Source organism: Periophthalmus magnuspinnatus, chromosome 5 (genome assembly GCF_009829125.3).
Source record: "Periophthalmus magnuspinnatus isolate fPerMag1 chromosome 5, fPerMag1.2.pri, whole genome shotgun sequence".
Taxonomy (NCBI): domain Eukaryota; kingdom Metazoa; phylum Chordata; class Actinopteri; order Gobiiformes; family Gobiidae; genus Periophthalmus; species Periophthalmus magnuspinnatus.
The window spans coordinates 31428859-31448783 of NC_047130.1; the positions used below are offsets into that span (position 1 = coordinate 31428859).

General features: G+C 36.5%; 1 protein-coding gene across 6 annotated transcripts in view; it reads left to right on the plus strand.

The window, feature by feature from the left end:
* The first annotated feature begins 1881 nt into the window (after nt 1–1881).
* The window catches only part of rap1gapb (RAP1 GTPase activating protein b), a 68441-nt gene continuing 50397 nt past the window's right edge, over nt 1882–19925 (plus strand). For all 6 annotated transcript variants that reach the window (XM_055222162.1, XM_055222164.1, XM_055222160.1 and 3 more), the window contains exon 1: nt 1882–2045. In XM_055222162.1, the coding sequence (XP_055078137.1) occupies nt 2002–2045 (44 nt within the window). In that variant the 5' untranslated portion in view covers nt 1882–2001. The remainder of the gene's footprint in view (nt 2046–19925) is intronic.

Below are 19925 nucleotides of genomic sequence, written 5' to 3' on the forward strand. Positions count from 1 at the left end.
GTACAAACTTTTCTGTAGGCTTTTTAAAAGATGACAAATCAATAAAATAGTTCACCCACTTAGTTTCTGTAGCAGATTTCTTGTTTTTGAGGCTCTTTTTGGTCAGTTCTTTCATCTATGTTGAGTTGGAAGGGACACATACATGACAACTGTACACAATGGCTGACTCTGAGTCAAATAATAGTATTGCAGCTGCTGATATATACTTTTGGTGTTTTTAAAAAAGTTGTGGGTTGAAAATATACAGGCCAAATTTGTATGAAAAATATCTCCAAGCAAAGTATATCTTTCATTTGTAGTATGTATGATTAAGTCTGACTTCATCGCTCTAAATTAGCTTCACCGTTAGCAAAACCCTTTTGACTGTGTAATCTTGTGTTCATGCTGCATATTTGATGCAAGCCCTGAGGTTATGACCCAAATATATCACATATTGCAATATTTTTCTGTTTAAGTTTGCTTTAAGTTCCATCTTGCATCATCTACATTTTTGCTGTTTTGTAGCAATAGAAAAGATTCATTCCATTTATGGCTGTGCAATTAATTTAATTTGATTGTGATTCAGTCATGTCTAATTAATGATATACTGAAATCTTTTTAAAGGAGAGGTCTACAGCCAAGTTTCTGTCAGTAAAAGCATGTGGTTTGGAGCTGAGTTTAGACTTTGGAGGAGGAAATTGGACATATTTTTTGTGGCTATGATTAAATGTGTGCTGCTTATGCTCAGGAAATTTATATTGAGAATCATTTGACAGCAGACAAAATAAAACTGAATAAAAAAATCAAGACTGATCAATACAAGTTTCTTGAAAAATGTTCTTGTCATATCGCCCAGCCCTTAGTTCACTGACATGCGTCAGTGTAGGACCATTGGAATCAACCTTCCTCACTCATCTCTTTGTCCTCTACGCTGTTTATTTGATTTATAGCCCATGTCTGGCCCTAGTCAATCAGAGCTAACAGTATCACAAAGGTTTGAGGGAGAGAGCCAGAGGAGCACCTCAAAGCATTCGGTGACACAGAATCCTACAGCAGACAGGTCCATGTGCACTTGAACCTGACATGACAAAGACAGATTAGACCCCTCCTGTAGAAGAAAGAGGCTAGAGGACAAATGGCTCAGTTCCACATTGTCCACTGTCAAGCAGAATTAATATTATTCAAGAAGTCTCCATTCACTAGTTCTTATCATCCACAAGAATACTCACATAGAAGTTATGTTGACTGGCATTGGTAGGTAGTAGGAGTTTATAGTATTTTGTATTTGCCTGAACAAAAAGTTAACATTTTGAGGAGCAGTAGTTCCAAAAAGCAATGCTGCAGTTCCATAATACATCTTGTCTGCTCTCACTCTCATGGACCAAATCTCATTTTTAATAGTTTGTGTGCAAAACAAAATTGACTATTAAAAAGTAAATGTAGTAATGAACAAAATTCTTTCTATCTTAATGTGTTTTATTTAAAAATGTCTTAAACTTCTCTCCTTGCACTTGTAAGGAAACCTGTATCACTGACAATAAACACTTGTTTACCGTATGTACTCTCCATAAATCAAGTGTTTACATCCATCATCTTAGTCTTGAGCACTCTTTCACTCCACACCATTTATTTTAAAGTGCAGGAAGTTGCATTTGCGTTTTACATAACCCATTTGTAGCATGAGCATCTTTTGTATCTTCATCTTTCCGTAAATCAGTTAGACGAGGAGCCTTTAGAAAAAACATGCCGTGTTTTTTGTTACCCTGGCAACAGAAAGTCCGGATGCCCCCTTTTTCTTAATCCAGCCGCGATGGAGAGTACAGGCACAATAGTAGAGGGAGGGCCAGGAACAAGCACACTCACACACATTAAGCACCCTCACATACTCCTGATCAGGGCTGAGACAACCAAAACGGAGAGATAGAGGTGTGGATAGACAGAGCAAAGAGAAAGAGAGAGCGAGAACGTGGTCTGAACTACTGCTTTGCTATCTAGCTACGCTACAGGGACACTTACCACAACATGTCTCAGAGGAAAAGGAGTTTCACCTTCGGAGCATACGGAGGGTAAGATAATGCCGGGATTATCTTTGCCGTTTAGAAGTAGCGGTAATGAGGTGGCTGTGCTCTGGACCTGTTGCTAGTTCTTAGGGGGGAGAGAGTAGAAAGTGGATATGAGAGAGTTGAAATGCACCTGTCCAAAAAGTGAGCAGCACACAGGGAGCCAGCCAAGGTCACTGTCAAGCTGATGATGCATTAAGTGTTATTAGAGAACAGCTGCTCTCATGGCTTAATAATGAGAAGGCAGATCCACTACAGGGAAATGGACTGGAGGGCTACAGGTAGTTGATTGCTGCGTTCAAGGACATGTGTCAAATTGGGTTTCCATTAACGATGGAGGTCATATGGAGCGCAGAGTGAACAAACAAACATTTATAGAGGGATGAGATTCTTCTTTCATCAGTGTATCCGACTCTTGTATCTGAAGTTGTTGGTAAAACATTAACATAATAGTAAAACATTTAAATTTAGTGCTGCTGGTAAACTTAATGAAGTATTTGCCCATTTATGGACCCTAGTTTTTCTTCCTTTTTGTTCCTGCTCATGAGTGGTGAATCTGGACGAGCCCCCACTCTGATCAGGTATCTCCTGAGCAGTTTTAACCAGATTTTATTTTTCATGCAAAGTGTATTTTTTGTTCTCTTGACATTTTTAGCAGCCAAGAAATGTGCAACTATTGCATTTCAGCCAGAGCCCGTGGTGTTTTCCAAACACTGTTGTTTTCTGATTCACTTGGCAACCCCTATGCATTTTGTTTGTGGCAACAATGACAAAGCTTGAGTTTCTAACCAAAACAGTAGAGATTTTATACAGTGTTTAGTTACTAGACTGACAAGCTTAATGCCATATTGTGGAACATTCTAGGAAAAGCAATAACAACTCTATGGAGAAAAGAAAGGTTATATAATGCCCCTTTAAATGTAGTGCATGGGAAAAATTACAGGTTTTTTTTTTTTCAAAGTGAAGCGTAATATATTAAAATAAAACAAACAAAAACATCTATAACAATCTAGAATATTTCATGGCATGATTTAGTCCGCTCGCTGCACACTAAGAAAAACATGAGAATCAATGAAGCATAATGATTAGTTTTGAAACACTTTATGCAGTTTTTGAACACATAAAACTGTATTGTATTCTAAAACATGTGCTCAACAAAAACACTTTCTACTTTGCATTTATTATCTTCAAAATAGGCTGTTTGTGAATAGCTTTCTGAACAAAGAGAATATTGGAGAAACTGATGTTGAAGTTGCGAACAGTGAATTGTGTATTGTATAAGAGTCATGTGGTAACTAAATACTAATATTTTTTACTGCTTGTGTACGAACTCTGGTCCAAGCACAGGGTGACATTTCAGAGTCAGCTAAAGCTTGAGCGCAGAAGCAAATACAGCCCCTAAATACCTAACGGCCGGACTTTGAAACCAGCCAAAAATTCTCATCAATAAACTGCTCCAGCTTGAAAGTGCAATAGGATCCAGAAAATAGTCTGATTAAAAATTGAAAATAATAGATGCAGCAACGTGTAAGGGTGTGCTGGTGTTACCACTCTCTCACTTAGAAAGGTACCTTAGAAATAAAGACAAACTGGAATTGTTGTCTTGTCACAATAGAAAAAGTGTCATACTTGATTTCAATACTAAGAAAAAGACTTGATACTGTTTTCAAAGCTTCGTTGCTAACAAACACATTTAATTTTTTTCGACAATAGATTAGCATTTTTCAATAGAAAAAAAACCTAACTACTAAAAAACAAAACTAACAGAAGATGTTGTCATATTTATGTTTTTCAGAATCAATCCTAATGAATATCTAGTGTTTGTTTATAGGATTCCCATTGGCCATGGACTTGACAGTGGCTACTCTGCCTGGATTCCTCATCTCTTTTAGTACTGATTAGTGGATATACATTTTTTTTAAACTTTTTTTTTCAATACTCTATAGTAAATGAGCCAGTGGTCTACTGTAAGTGATGCTAGAACCTAATATTAATAGAAATGAATGTATTGGAGGCTTTATAGATTTTTAGTTCATAGCCATATATATTTGAGTCCATTTGTCTAGCCACATGGAGTAGTGTGTATTTCGCCTGCCATAATGTGTAAGGGTTATAGCAGGTGTTAATTGAATGCCTCCCAGCCCTGGCGCCTCTCTGGCCTCGTTAGCTCTGTCTGTGAAACTGTATTAATTTCACACTTTTGTCTCTGAGCTCACACTGCTTCTGGGAATGTACTTCTTATTTTATTGTTTTATTGAGAGCCCCGAAGTCATAAGTTGCAAGTCTGACAGTTTTGGACAATGTTTTTACTACAAAAGGACAGTATTTGTTTGATGTAATAATTTGCTTTGAGGCTAATATGAGATCTATTTATTTGTGAGCAAACAGAGGAGGATAAGTCATTTATAAGGGACAATGCAGACAGAGGGTTTAGCATAGCTATTTTTACATGTTAATATAGGGGACAAACTCTAATAATAATAATGCATTTGATTTATTCAGTGCTTTTTTGAACACTCTAGACACTTTACATTGCATACCACTCAATTACTGTTGTTTTTGTTATATGCAACAGTGAGCCTGCAACATAAACCTTGCTTCCACTGGTTCACTTTGGAGTGGATTAGTACAGGTCGCTAGTGTCTCCACTGTCTAAAGTGAACCACACCGCCCCGTTGAAGGGATCTGAAGAGGTCCACTCAAGGGGAACTAGCTCCCAGAGAGGGCAACATAGTACGGATTGCTTTAGCTAAAGTGTGAATACACAAGAAACAAGATGATTGGACTAGAGAAAATGCAGTTTCAAGACTGGCATATTTCCAGTTATGGCAACTTTCTATGTTGTGCAGATATGAGTCGCAAAAGATAGCAACAGCTCTTTCCTGTTTATCAATGCACTTGCATATAAATATTGAAAATATTATATTTTCAGCGCATAATGTATCTAACATGTGCCAAACCCCATGCAGCACAAAGAGAGTGTAAAGACAAACTAAAATGCTGTGTAGAGGCACAGAAGTGAAATAAATGCAGAAAAACTTGACGATAAACGAGAAGTAGTTTTGTGTTCCTGTTTGTTTTTGTGTGTAGGCAGCACGGTGGCTGAGTGGCAACACTCATGCCTCACAGCAAGAAGGTTTGATTCGATCCCTGGGTCGCCCAGGCCTTTCTGTGTGGAGTTTTTCATGTTTCTCCCCGTGTCTGGATGGGTTTCCTCCGGGTACTCTGGTTTCCCCCATCAACCAAAACATGAACGCCCTTCGAGACAACTGTTGTTGTGATTTTGGGCGTTACAAAAATAAAATGAATTGAATTGTGTTTACTCTAGTTTTAGCCATGTTTCACAGCGCAACTAACTTAGAATTACTAAACATCCTTTTGTGAAATGCTGAAATTGACCTTATATTTACAAGTGTAATTCAAATATGATCTTGATTTGATTCATTAAGAAAACATTTGTAATATTTGAGTGAGTCAGTGTCTCCAAGGCGGCACCAAGTGAACCCATGCTATTGAAACTATGGTAGAGAATACATGGCTCAAATTTTATTCCATTTGTTGATATATGCATTATAATCCTAATAACAAATCACACAGTAGAATTAGTCTGTAAATCTTAGTCACTGTAGTTTGAGCAGACAGCTAGATCCTCCAATGGCAAAGAACCTGTGAAATCTCAGATCCAACACGCTGATCCAAATCTACCAACCAACTTCTTCCCCTGCCACACATCTCTAGTTTTTAAAATCCTCAGAAAACATTTACATTTTCACCAATTTATAATCATGTAAAAAACAAACCTAATGTTATGGATGAGGTTACTTGCAAACTAAATGTACATGAATCAAAGCAATCACATCAACATATTAACAAACATATTGTAAATTGAATTAAACACAAATGTTCATATTTTTGTATCTTAGACAAGCTCACAGTCAGGCCTGTCAAGATAACAAATTTTGAAGTGCGACATTGCTGAAGTAAAGAGACAATAAATGATAATACTGAAACTAAACCATGAAGCAGAATTATCCCCCAAAAGGTATTCTAAATGTACAGTATTATTAAAAAAAATCTGAGCTGTAAAAAATAAATAGCTGAATGCAACACTTGAATGCAACACTTAACACTTAACACATTAATTTGTATCTATAATGAGTCATAGAAGTTCATAATTCCACCTTCTACAGCTCAATCAGTCTAATTTTAGTACAGAAAAAGTTCCGAGTAGTACAAAAAAATACAATAAATATTGACCCCCAAAAAGTATTGTTCAATTTGACATATATTGAACAAAAGGTCGATATAGACAGGCCTGTCAACAGTCATCCATCTGGAGATCAAGACAAATACTGAAGTAATTTTTATTCTTTTTTTTTTTTTTGTAATTCTAAACACCTTATAGTCTCAAAAGTAATTATTTAATCAAGGGACGTAATCAAGGCTTTACTGTGAGATCAAATGAAAAAAGACACTAGTTGGAGCACTGTTTATCATTTTTACTCTATACCATTATAAAAAATGTGCTGAGTCTCAATGTGTACAAATAATGAGGCCCTCTAGGAATCAAGATGTAGAGCTACATTAATTGGACACAATGTTTACTACACCATACATCCTGAGAGTAACCGCCCAGAGAATGGTTAACATGCATTCAATATTACATAAAATATGAGCGATTTCAGCTGGCACAACACTTTTACCCCATACGTAGAACAACTGCAGGACCAGCGAGAAATGTATGCTCTTTTTATCCTGTGAGACTACATTTGCATTCATTGGCCCACATATTTAATGTAATTTATTATGCCTGGCTCTTTTAATCTCTGCACAGTGGGTGACTTGTGTTCTTTGAAAGCAATCATTCCCTGGTGAGGAATTATCATGTTTGTTTTGAGGCACCATTTTCACATTTTGCCCCATATAAGGCACGTCTTGCTTTGTGTAGAACTGTTAACATAAATTATCCTAAGAAAGCGACTTCTCTTGGGAAATGTACGCTTTCTGAATAACAAAGAAACAACGAAGCGCTAATGGAAGAAGTCCACGTTTAGATTGTCAATTATGGCTGTTGTATTTTTCGCTTTAGTTCCTATCCCTGAATAACATTTAGCCTTGCAGAATAATTTCCGCTTACGGTTTAAAACAAATTACCTTGGGCTCTTTGTAATAATTCTATTCCTCTCTAATACTTATAAACAATCGAGAGGAAATAATGTGTTTTGTAAGACAAGCCGAAGCAGCTTTTCAGTCGTTACCTTCAAGTAATGCTAAAAGGTCAAAAACCACAGCCACAGCGATTAGTCATTTAAGGGTGTGTTCACACTTAGTTTTTTGCCCTGTTTGACCAAGGAGTGGATGAGTTGGTGCTTACATAAAATGGAGAATTACTGAATCGGCATGACAATATCACCAATATAAGATCATGGTTAGATTTGAGTGATCATATTGCAGAACCATAGTGTGTCCGCTATAGTAATCAGCCATAGTGTGTCCCCTTTTGACAGTTAAAAGGTAAATTCTCTAAAACTCTTGCCAGCCTGCTTAACCCTGTAGTGTCAGATGATGTTGTCGCCGATAGGCTCACGGTTGTGGACTTTCCATTACCGTAACTCCGCAACCAATTGTGCTTCATGTAAATTTAAACAGCGTCTCTAAGCAGAGACATGGAGCTCTTTAAATATATTACTGTCATTACGGAAATGCACTTATGCTGTCCCTCGAAGATGACCAATCAGAGCGCAGGTGTCGCGGGGATTTTCCCAATCAGTTATTCAGTGCATCAAAGGAAAAATATGGATGGATATGTAAAATAGAGGTATTTGTGTGGAAAAATGCAATACATTCTGATACTTTCTTTAACATGATTTTTATGGCTAAAAAGAATAAAAGTCTAGGTGAGCTATACTGATCTATGTGCTCAGTCATTAAAGGATTAAACTATATCCAGTTTAGAATGTTGTTATCTAAGTCAGTTAATATTATTATTGCATATTATTCTGGCATATTACACTCGGATGCAGATCATTTGCCAGCGACTTACAGAAGAAAAAGCCTCAAGGAAAGAAACACCATCAAAACAAACACCAGAGACCTATAACCTGACCCATAATGTTTGAAATGTTTTGAAAATGCACACAGTCGGAAAAAAACTCCCACACAAATGTTAAGACTGAGCATTGTAGAGGTCAAAGGTCATGTTGATCAAGTGGATGTTTTTGTTGGTTCAGTTTGACACAGAAAAGTCACCTCTAAGTCTGAAGTTGGTGAGAAGTGGAGCTGCTCAGTGGAGTGAGAAGACACCATTTTGTTTCAGGATTCAGGAGACTGAACATACACCTGTTATAACTTCAGGCTCTCACTATTTTATTTCATATTTTAGTTTGATATTTCTGAACACGTATAGGTGTATGACTTGTGAGACTGGCTTTGATTACAACAAATTCATAATAATTACAACTTAGGGTCTTGTTGTTGAGTAAATTAATTGCTTGATGGCATCTCAGTGGACAATATTCTTTTATTTGTTTACTAATTTGTAGCATTATTTTACTGGAAGAAACAAAGTAATGGTAACTGGAGTGAGTTATCCCGGGAATAGTGGTTTTAAGTAAACTCCCATCCTGAGAATGCACTATGGGTCAGAACATAGAGTCTTTTTTGACTACAGTTCTACATTACAGAAAGTCCATAAAATGCTCAGTTGTATAAAACATCATCACCAGACTATTATCCTGTTTTGAATATGCATTTCTACAAAATAATATTATATGGGGGGTGGGGAAAGGTATGATTAGGAGGCAAGGAGTTTATCTTGACAGTACAGAAGTGTAAATTTGAGCTGTTTTTCTTTAATTTATGCTCCACTCACATTTTCTGTGAGTGACATACTGGTTAATCACTAACAAGCTATTTCCATACCCTATTTGTTATGCCAGATACTCCTCCTGTCACGATTTGTGTTTAATGTATTTAAGGTAAAAACTATTATACATTGCACAATCCTTAAAACTAACAGATTAAAAAGATTGGTGGCATTCTTTTATCACATTACACAAACATGTTTATTTCTTCCAAAGGCTCTTACATTTTAGTTCTCATTTGATATTCAGATTAGTCCTATTAGATTAGCTGCTTCAGTGCTATCATTAGCTGAGCAGATGTGATGTGCACAGATTATGCAGACTGGGCTGTCAATGTAAAATAGCCATCAGAAAAAATGTTTAAACCAAATCACTTAAAGTTCATGCAGGCACCTAACTTTCTTAATTTTCTTGTGTATTTAAAATCAGCCCAACAAATACATATGACTGCATTGTATTATCAGAATCATTCATACCTTTCAATGTGTTTATCAGCTGAAATGTTTCACAGTATGACATTAAACATGCATAGTTTTATATACACTTGTTTTTTCACTTCTTCACAGCACTGACCTGTTACTTGGCTTGATAACGTCACTTGTTCATGTAGATTTGAAGTCATATGTACTGTGGAACAGGCAAGAATTCACATCTCCGTGGACACAAGAAGGTGGTGGTCTGTCTATCAGGAAGGTTCTTTAATTGAGATTTGAATCCAGTCCCAGAAAACACAGTACAAACAGAAACATGGGTTAATGATGGTTTTACTCAGCATGCCTGTGCCAGCTAAGATGTAATAGAGTTATATAATCAAGTGCTCTGGTCAATATTGTAGAATTCAATCTCATCTGAGTTACTCCTCTCAAGTGCGTACCATAAATGTATTCAGCCAATACTCCATAGATTTCTTTTCAAACGGTTCATAGATTTTTTTCTTTCAAAGCTTTAATCTTCCTCAAATATACTGCCCAATTAAACACTGGGAGATCATTTAGCATGATAATAGCTAATCTTGAAGTGGCAAATTGTTCAACTGTGACTGTTATGCCTATTACGTAATTGTATATTATACACTTTTATATTGTATTTACCTCAACAACTTGTCTAACCTGAATGTTGGGAAGTAACTAAATATATGTACCAAATATGTATAGAGATTGAGAAAAATTGATAACAATACAGTTTCATGTGCATTTTTTCCTGTTCTAATAGAAATCAATGCATTATTATATTTATGTATTATTTATTTACACAGTGAGACTCAATGAGAGCACTTAGACTCTTCTTTCCATGGTTGCCCTGTTCATAATGCAATATAAACAAATAGGTCTATAAAACATTAAAAACAGGTGCAGGTGTGTGTAAATAAGTTTGTTACCAGATTATTAAATTGGGATGGTGGCACAAAAGTATTCAATTTTGCTTGTCCTTGAACTAAATAAATGCATAACAAACAGTGCAATAAACATAATGCTGTTCATGTTTTTGACTATAATATAATGCAAAACTACTCTAAGTCTTCAGAATACAGCATTTTGGACAATGTAACATTACAACATACATTTTTATTGGTGGTTTTCAGAATGTGATGATCACATACTCACAGATGGGGGGCAAGAGACTATTTTTTCCTATGAATTACATTGTACTTACCTTTGAAACACGTTAGAGGAAAATAAACTAATGTTAACTAATTAACTGATCATTTCTATCAGGGACTAGACTCAAAAACTCACTGTATTACAACAAAAATCTACAGATTAATAAAAGTAATTTTAGCAGCTCTATCTGTATTAAATTATCCTCCTAGGACAGACATGGGCAAACTATGGCCCTTATTAATCCGGCCCCCCAAACATGACCAAATTATATTAAAATAGGTAAACCTCACAGCCGTAAACCTTGTTCAATGTTTTCTGTTGTGTTTATTTAACTGAATGAAATTTAATAAATTAATTATTAATTTAATGAATGCATTTGGAAACGTATTAGTACAATGAGCCTATGCTTTGCTACGTGTGGGGGTGGGGGTGTGTGGGGGTGTGTGTGTGCGTGTATATATATATATATATATATATATATATATATATATATATATATATATATATATATATATATATATATATATATATATACACAGCATACAAGAACAGCAACAACTCAAAAATGTTCAATCTATAATATTGTTAAGAGTTTAGAATGTTCAGAATATTTTTTTGTACTTTTTTTTGTTAAAGGCATATGTCTGCAGCTGTCAGCGGCACTTCAAATGATCCACATTGTTCCAAGAGACACAATTGCTGTTTCTCATTTTGTTTTTACACTCAGGACAAATGTTGCTATGTTCAGGGATTTAATAAATAGTTTTTGCAAATCATTATTCAAATGTTCTATCAAAATTATTAAAACATAGAACAAATGTCCTCATATGTGGACATCATTTTTCTCAGAAACTACATAAGATAATTGTACATAAGATAATTCTTAGTTTTTGTACTCATCAGGTCCCAATCAGCCCAAATAACAAAGAGAAATGAATAAAGCATGTCATGCAAGAGCTCGGATCTTAGGAGGCTAAATGGGCCTATAGAATGTTGTGATGTCATCTGAAACCCCAGCAATTTAATGTTCTGTAACCAAACTTGTACATTTTCAAAGTATTCTTCCCAACACTGCTAACTTGATGGAGCTGTGTTTGTTGATGTTAGCTTAGTTTCCCCCCATGTCGTTAGTCCAGACCATGACAACAGCGGGATACACCTCAGCCATAGTGCCATCTGCCAAGCTAATGTTTCCATTCACAACAAAAGCACCACCACAGTTGAGCCACCGACTACATGTGCAGTGTCAGTATTTACAAGTCAAACACATTGTTCAAAGTTTGCGATGTGTCACCCATTCACACACATATTAATACACCGCTGTATGTAGACACCGGGGCTAAGGTGGGTTAAGTGTCTTGCCCAAGGACACGGCGACAGCAAACAGAGCTGGAATCGCACTGCCAACCTGTGGGTCATTGGATCTAACTGCTCTACCAATGATGTTTATGTCAAGAGCGGTATTCAAACTACCAACCTTCAGATCAGTGAACAAACCAACACTCTACTGTCGCCCTGGAAAGATTATAGGATCAAATGCAATGAACTGTGGATACTGTGGTTGTGTCCTTGGGCAATGCACTTGAACAACTGTGTGAAAATGTGCTCTCTGTCAGCTCACTTTTTATTGTTTATTTGGGTTTTATGTATTTTTCTGGTTACTATTAATTAGATTTTCAAAAGCTGAGTAAACCGCAACCCAATGAAAATGTATAACAATCTGGCCTTGAAATATGCAACTCTGTGCTCAGCCAAATCACCTTATTTCTGTTTATCTTAATTTATACAGGGAGAGCCCAAAGCGAGCACTTTGACTCTCCTTTTCATGGGCACCCCATTCAAAATACTGAAAAATACAAACAAAACAAAAAAGGGTTTAAGTCAATTTAAAACATTAAAAACCTGCGCAGTGTGAGTATAAAAGTTTGTTACCAGATTAGTAAATTGCATTTGTGGCCCTAAAGTATCCAGTTTTGCTTGTTCTTGAAATATATTTTATTTCTGTGAAGCAAAACAGCCAAAAGCCCTTTTTCCCCTTTCAGTTCTGGTGCAGCTATACAATCATGTGGCCTTGTATTACATAATTATTATTATTAATTCCATGAGCACTCAGTCCTTTTGGGCACCACGTAATGACTTATTTACAAGAAAAATATTTGCCTATAAGGTATAACTTGGCAAGGGTTAGTAGATGGAGCCCATTAGATTTGACATTGAAAAGTGAACTCATCTGCACTTAGATATAATATAGATTCTTTCTTTTAAACCTTAATCTTCCTAATCTTCTGCAAATGTACTGGGCAATTAAACACCAGGAGATCGTTTAACATAATAATAGCTAATCTTGAACCAGCAAATTGTTCAGCTTTGAATTGTATGCATATTATGTAATTGTTAACTTCACTTCATCAACAACTTGTGCAACGTGGAGTGCTGGAAAGTACATGTAACAAAATATGTATACAGAGCTTAGGGCCAACCACAGAGAAAGTCCTGTGCTCTGGCAATTATGATAAAACCAACTTAAGACTGAGGTTATTTGACACCCAACAAATTGATATATTACAGTCTTTCTTCTCTCCATGGGAACAATTGTTTTTCTATTGAATTATAGGCCTTTCTATGAATATTTTAGACAAATCCTGGTAAATCACATGCCATTTGCCTTTGAGCGCACCCTCATTCAACATGATGTGTGTGCCATTGCGGACTACTTCATTTATCTCTGTATGTTTTTCATCAGCCCAGGAAGAGAAATAATCAATATGGAGTGTTCTGTGGGTGTCAGCAGATGATCGTAATAACCTTGAGATTAATGGAGGCTGTACACTGTCATTTATATGCACAGGGTGAGGGCAGGCACACATGTTGAGCTGGGATAAAAGAGGAAGATACAGATGTAACTCCTCAGTGACCCAGATGTGGCTGCACACAGAGCTCAAATTGAGTCGAATTCCCAACTTTAAACAAGACTTCAGATGTCTGAGAACATGCTTGTCTGAAGAAAAACTGCTTTCATAGTAAATCCATTCTGTTGTTTTGTTTCAAGTGTGCATCCATTAGTAAGAGTGGTCACGATTTAATCTGCTCAGCCTTTGGGAGGTGGTGATTATTTAGGAAACTATTTTGGACTTTGGAGTGTTGTAGGGCCAATGGTAGAAAATGTTTGGATAACTCATGTTTATTTCTTTACTCAGACTCAAATTGTAAGCCCTGCATTGTCTTTGCCAGTGATTATAGACTGATCAAGTCTATAGTTATCTTTTCATTGTGGGCTCTAGATGTTTTCAAGCTTTTCATACAGCGGTGTGTGTGTATGATGGTGTATGAATGTGTGTGAATGGACGAGTGGTTAATTGATGTAAAGTGCTTTCAGTGACTTGAAGGTTGAAAAGCACTACAGTGGTCCCTGGTTTATCGCAGGGGTTACTTTCTAAAAATAACCCGCAATAGGTGAAATCCGCGAAGTAGCTTTATGTTTTTACAATTATTATATATGTTTTAAGACTGTAAAACCCCTCACCACACACTTTATACACTTTTCTCAGACAAGCATTAACATTTTCTCACATTTATCTCTTAGTGTAGTGTTGAACATTTATGTAAATTTGTCTGAACACATTCTGTACTGGGCAGGAGACACGGCACAGAGGAGACTGATGGACAATGGTCTACAGTCCCTTAGCCAATCAGGATGCAGAACACGATGCACAATCATACACTGTAAAAAAAGCATGTAAAATTGCACAAAAAATTTGCAAAAGGTGAACTGCGATATAGCGAGGGACAACTGCATATAAAATGTGACCATTATCTATTTACCATAGTCAGTGTGGACTATACTATTGATTCCCATTTAATAGGTCTAGCTTAAACTCTTTTGGATTGACAAAAAAATCAATAGTGAAATACTAATTCAGGGGTCAAACACATTTTCACTGAGGGCCACATCAGCTAAATAGCTGCTCTCAAAGGGCCAGATGTAAAATAAATCTAATAACTTTTTAAGTTGTTAATTAACCTTCTCTTTATTTATTACATATTCAAGTTACAAATACTGTATATGTTTTTGCTTAGATGTAAAAATATGGCTGTGTAACTGCTTATCTCCAGATAACATGACATTTTAATTTACCCTGTTGTGGGCCACATAAAACAATGTGGAGGGCCACATTTAGCCCATGGGCCTTGAGTTTGACACATGTGCCTTAGACAGACATTCAAATGTGTCAACATTTGTACTAGTTGATCCTAAGCCTAGTATCTGCTCAAGCATTGACACCGATAAAGATTTGGGTTTTTCCTGAATAGCTGTAGAATGGTCTTGACCTTGAAGTACATGGTGAAATTATGATTTATTTTCATTTTTTCCATTTTATTATATATACACAATCGACACAAGATGACATTAGATAAAAGAGACAGCACTATTTTTTCATCGTGGTTTCTAAATGTCTATTATTAAGCGTTTTCGTTAGTATTGAAATCAAGTTTGAAAGTTTAGTATTGTCTAATTGTTATAACACTGAAATTTGTAAGATGCCAGAGGTTAGGGGTCAAAAGCTCATACTTAATTCTTACTATATCACCAGTATTTCTTTAAGGCATCAACTTTTTCACTCATAGGATGCAATAAGTATCAAAAATCTGATACTAATCAATATTAAATCTAGTATCAAAACACACAGGACAGAACTGAAATGCATCTTTCCTGAATAGCTTTAGAATGATCTTGAGCTGTACTGAACAAGTATGAGACCACAAAGGCTAGTATACACCCATGGACCACTATGGAACCTACCTGGTCGACAGAGGGATGACACAAATATAAGATCACAGGATCATTTAAAAGAAAATCCCATTCTATTGTCTAAAAAATAGTGTTTTTTTTTAAATTACCATTATTATTATCATCACGGTATCAGCATTGGCATTGAGTCTCAAGTCTATTCCTTAGTATTGGAATCAAATTTGATATTTTTGTATGAAGGCAACACTATAGACTATTTCTTTTTCATATCTACACTTGAAGCCATAGCCCTGTTCCTTATTGATGCTCTGTCTCTTTACCTGATTGACTGGTCAGGCGTTTGTTCTGCCTCATTCTCCTTTCGCTAAGCTAGAATTGCACTCTTGTCCATCTCTGTCAGCCTTGAAGCATTTTGGAGTGCAGGTGTCTGGCAGAAGAATTGTGGAGAAATGAGGCAGGGGTAGTAGAAGGAAGCAGTTCATGGGGCATTCAACCTGAGAGTTGGGGCAACTTACGAGGAAATGCAATGTGATTTCCTTGGCTGTGTTGGTAAATTACATCTTTGTTTAATTAATAAAACCTGTGGAAAGGTTCAGAGAATTTTGGACGAGTAGTTATATGATTGGATCTCCTTTTAATGGTGTGTATGCATTTTAAGATTGTTTTGATTATAGTGGTATTTACTCTTGCTGGGCAGGTGTTTATCACTTTATCTGTGCACACTCTGTTGGGGTCATGCAACAATAGTCCAATGGGGCTCATCTGGTCTTCCACTAATTTATTTTAAGATTATTTTTTCAGACCAAGGTTTAGTTTGTTTCCATACCTGACAGTTCCGACTGCTTACTAGCGGCCTTCCTCAGAGTGGTCATGTAATGTTGCTGTGACATGTCCAACCACAGCGCCATCTGCAGTCCCACTTCTTGAGGACAATATCCCAGGTGTGTGAGAGTAAAAAAGCCCCCTCGTCCCAGTTTATAGTCCCATGGGCACTATAAACTGGGGTACACACCTGGAATACAGTCCTGAAGAAGTCGGACTGCAAGTCATGCAGTAATGTTATAATGTAGCAACAATGTGTCGTAACTGTGCAGAGCAGCTAACTGTTGTTCTGATGTTGTGTGTGAGTGTTGTGTGTAATGCGACCAAGTCCAAGACATAGATCCCTTCTGGGACAATAAAGTTGAACCTGAAGCTAAATATGGTTGTGTAAATGAAATAAAGATGCTGAGTGAGTGTGTCAGAGATGTGATTGATAATAGCTTATTGCTGGCTCTTTTAAACTGTTATAGAGCTCAGGGCCCAGTCACGGGCCGTTCCCCCTACTTTACAACATGACAGCAATGTAGATATACCTCTGCGTCACCCACACAAAAAATCTACACATCAAAGCTACAGCGCTCGTCTTTCCGAATATGCAAACCATTTTCACCTGCAATCACCACAGTGCTACAGGGAAGCAGTTTTTACAGAAAAGCAAAAAAATTGGATTTGAACTTCACTTACCTTTGCATCATATATTGATGCCACATCAACATATTCCCAGAAAGTTGGTCTCATTCGTTCCGTACAGGGCCAGAGAATATAATCCAGGGAAGAAATTATGTCCACAAAATAAATGTCGAAAGTATTCCAAATGTGAAATCTGCTCCATCATCTTTTTTGCATTTCTTTTGGTGATTTCAGACATAATAAACTTCAGACAGCGCCGGTTTTGCATCTCAAAGCTAAACACGTGATTGGCCAGTAAGGTGTGGGCTGTGAGTTACTGAAGCCCCAGACAACAGTTCGTGGCAAAGAGTGAAGATCACACAGTGGACTCAGGAGTAGAAGACTTTATTTTTTAATGGGTTGGATGCTGTTCTTGATCGGTAAACGTGGTTTATTCTGCTATTGACATAATTATAGGTCAAATATATCATGTGTAATCCTTAGCATTACTTCTGTACACATAGTGCGCATTTGAACGCAGCGCTCTGGCACGTTTGCGTTTAGCTGTATGGATTAGACATCATTTGTCTATCATTTGAAAAATATTTTTTTATTCTGCAGTTTACAAATAAATTAAAATATTAGATGTGCACACATTAGCATCTCATCTGTGCACATGGGTGAGGCGCGCTCTGGCACGTTCCTCTGGAGAGTTACGGATCAGACTTTGCTTATTGTTGATATTTGGCAGAATATAGTTCAGACAGAGATAAATGTGCTGCTCAGTGATAAACCCAAATGTTATCTTCTGATTGACACCTAATTTGACAATCAAATATCGTAGAATGTTTACACTCGCTCTCACCGTTGTAGAATCAACCAATTACTACACATTATTCATTACTGATCCTTCACGCTAACAGCCAATGAACAGCTGAACTGAAGACGATGTACAGTTTGGCATGTTTTACTGTACACAGGTGGAGTACAGTGTAGAGACGCAGCTCCAGTCTGTGTAATTCCTGCATCATGGTGCGTTGTTTACTGTTTTTGTGTGATGATTATGGATATTGTTGGGCGTGTTCTATCAAAATGACGACTGGATTTGGTCAATTCAAATCTCAAAAGTTTATTTCCCTGACAGTTACAATCTAATACAGCACTTGGGGTCATATGATCTATCCCTCGAATGTGCAGCAGGCTCTGTCTGCCTTGAGTCTACTCCGGCAGCCTTATCTCTGTAAAGGACAGTCTACACAACCCCAACAGTTTCCCATAATTCATATCACACAATGTTGCCTTTAAAGAGAGACTGTTATAATGAGTGAATAGTTAGTGCTTGTTAAACAACCTTCAAAAGGATACAGCATTCAAAGAATATATGAATTCAGTATAAAAATGGTGCTTACATGACAATATTCAAAGGATATATGAATTATTATGTTTTGATATGATATATGAATTATATAATGCATCTAAGCTTTATTCAAACTAATATGCATTCAATATTTTGATATATGTATATGTGATGAGCATAGCCTTCAATATGTATATGATATATTACTTCACTTCTCTCAATTTTGTACTTTGTTTCCAATGCATTGGGTGACGTTACATGGGTGACGCTGATCAGATGCGCTGATCACTTAATACAAGTTTTTGCACAAAACAAAGCAAAAAATGTCTTGTGCCATGCAAGACATTTTTTTATTTTTTTTTTTACCATTTTGTGGACATTGCCATTGTGAATGTCTTCATTCTCTATAAAGGACACTGTAAATCAAAGGGTAAAATACCTATGCACCAAAAGGCCTTTAGAGAATCTCTTGTCTTGGATCTGGCAGAGGCAGGAGCCATCAGCACACAACAGGAAGAAGTAACCAGGGAGAAGCATCATCGTTTTGTGTACATCAACCCGGGCAGTGACAAGACACAAGGCAGATTGAAGTGCAGGAAGTGACATGCCAAAACTCCAGTGAAATGTTTAACCTGCTATATACCCCTGTGCTTCCAGCTACAAAGAGACTGGCACATGCTATAATGACTGGCACAGAAGAGAAGTCATAATCATGTACAGTGCGTTTTCAGTTTGCAGTGTGTGTGTGTGTGTGTGTGTGTGTGTGTGTGTGTGTGTGTGTGTTTACATTTTGATGTGTGTGTGAACTTTGTAAATATATTTATTTTGACCCATACCACTTGTTTTGACTATATATATTATATACAAATATACATTTTATATTATGTACATTTGTATAGCCATTTCAAAACATAAGTAATAGAGCAGCTCGGTGTGCAGATAAAGACTCCTCTGAGTGTAAGCTTTCAGTAGAGCCCTCATTGATGTCTGTGGGTTGAAGCATTCAAAAGGTATTGCTTTTTTTCGAAACGTTCTCCAAATGTCTCCATTTGGAGTGTGTGGATACATTTGGATACATCAAAAGTCCCATAAAACGTCCGGATTTACTAATAGTAAAATGAGTGTAAAAATCTCATTTACAGATATTGTCCTCAATTTTGAAATGCGAGAGCTTCAATAATATTTTCAGTTGAGATATAGTGTATTTTTTATCCCAAGCTACCTACTGCAGCTTTGTACACCTTCATTTTAGCAAAAAAACAAGAAAAATATAATTTTTTATGTGTGTTCAAAAGTGTATAGATGCTTCCCACACATACTTAGTGATTCTGACACCTATTGGTAAAACTAGTGGGTGTTACCATTACAAAGACCCCAATAATGGTTATCATTCTAATTTGGAGATGTCAGAACAAAAGCAATTTCACCAAAATGACCCAGAATTGTAAGGGGTTAAGAATATCAATAAGGGTGTGTGCTAATGTCATTGATTTTGACATAATGGAACAGAGATCTGAAATACAAACTTTCAATGTCTTTGTCCAGTTAATAATGCACCACGACAGCTATTTTAAATGAACAGCCTCCACTTTTCATTGCTTGAATAGAATGAGTCTGCAGTCTGCACATAATAAGTGCCATAATATTTCAGGCTGTGGCCAGTGTCATAAAGATATGTTAATTTCTAATTTAGTTTTTCAAATGAGAAAATAACTTTGAATTTTAGAGCCATTTTGGGTTGGTAATCAAAAAGCTTGAATATTCTTGGCCCACCGTTTTGATTTTTTTAGTGTGACAGTTGTTGGATTGATTTGGAGAACAAAATCATGAGTCATTCTGCAGTTTTATATCCTGTCTCTTCATTTTGTGGTTGACGTGACATTG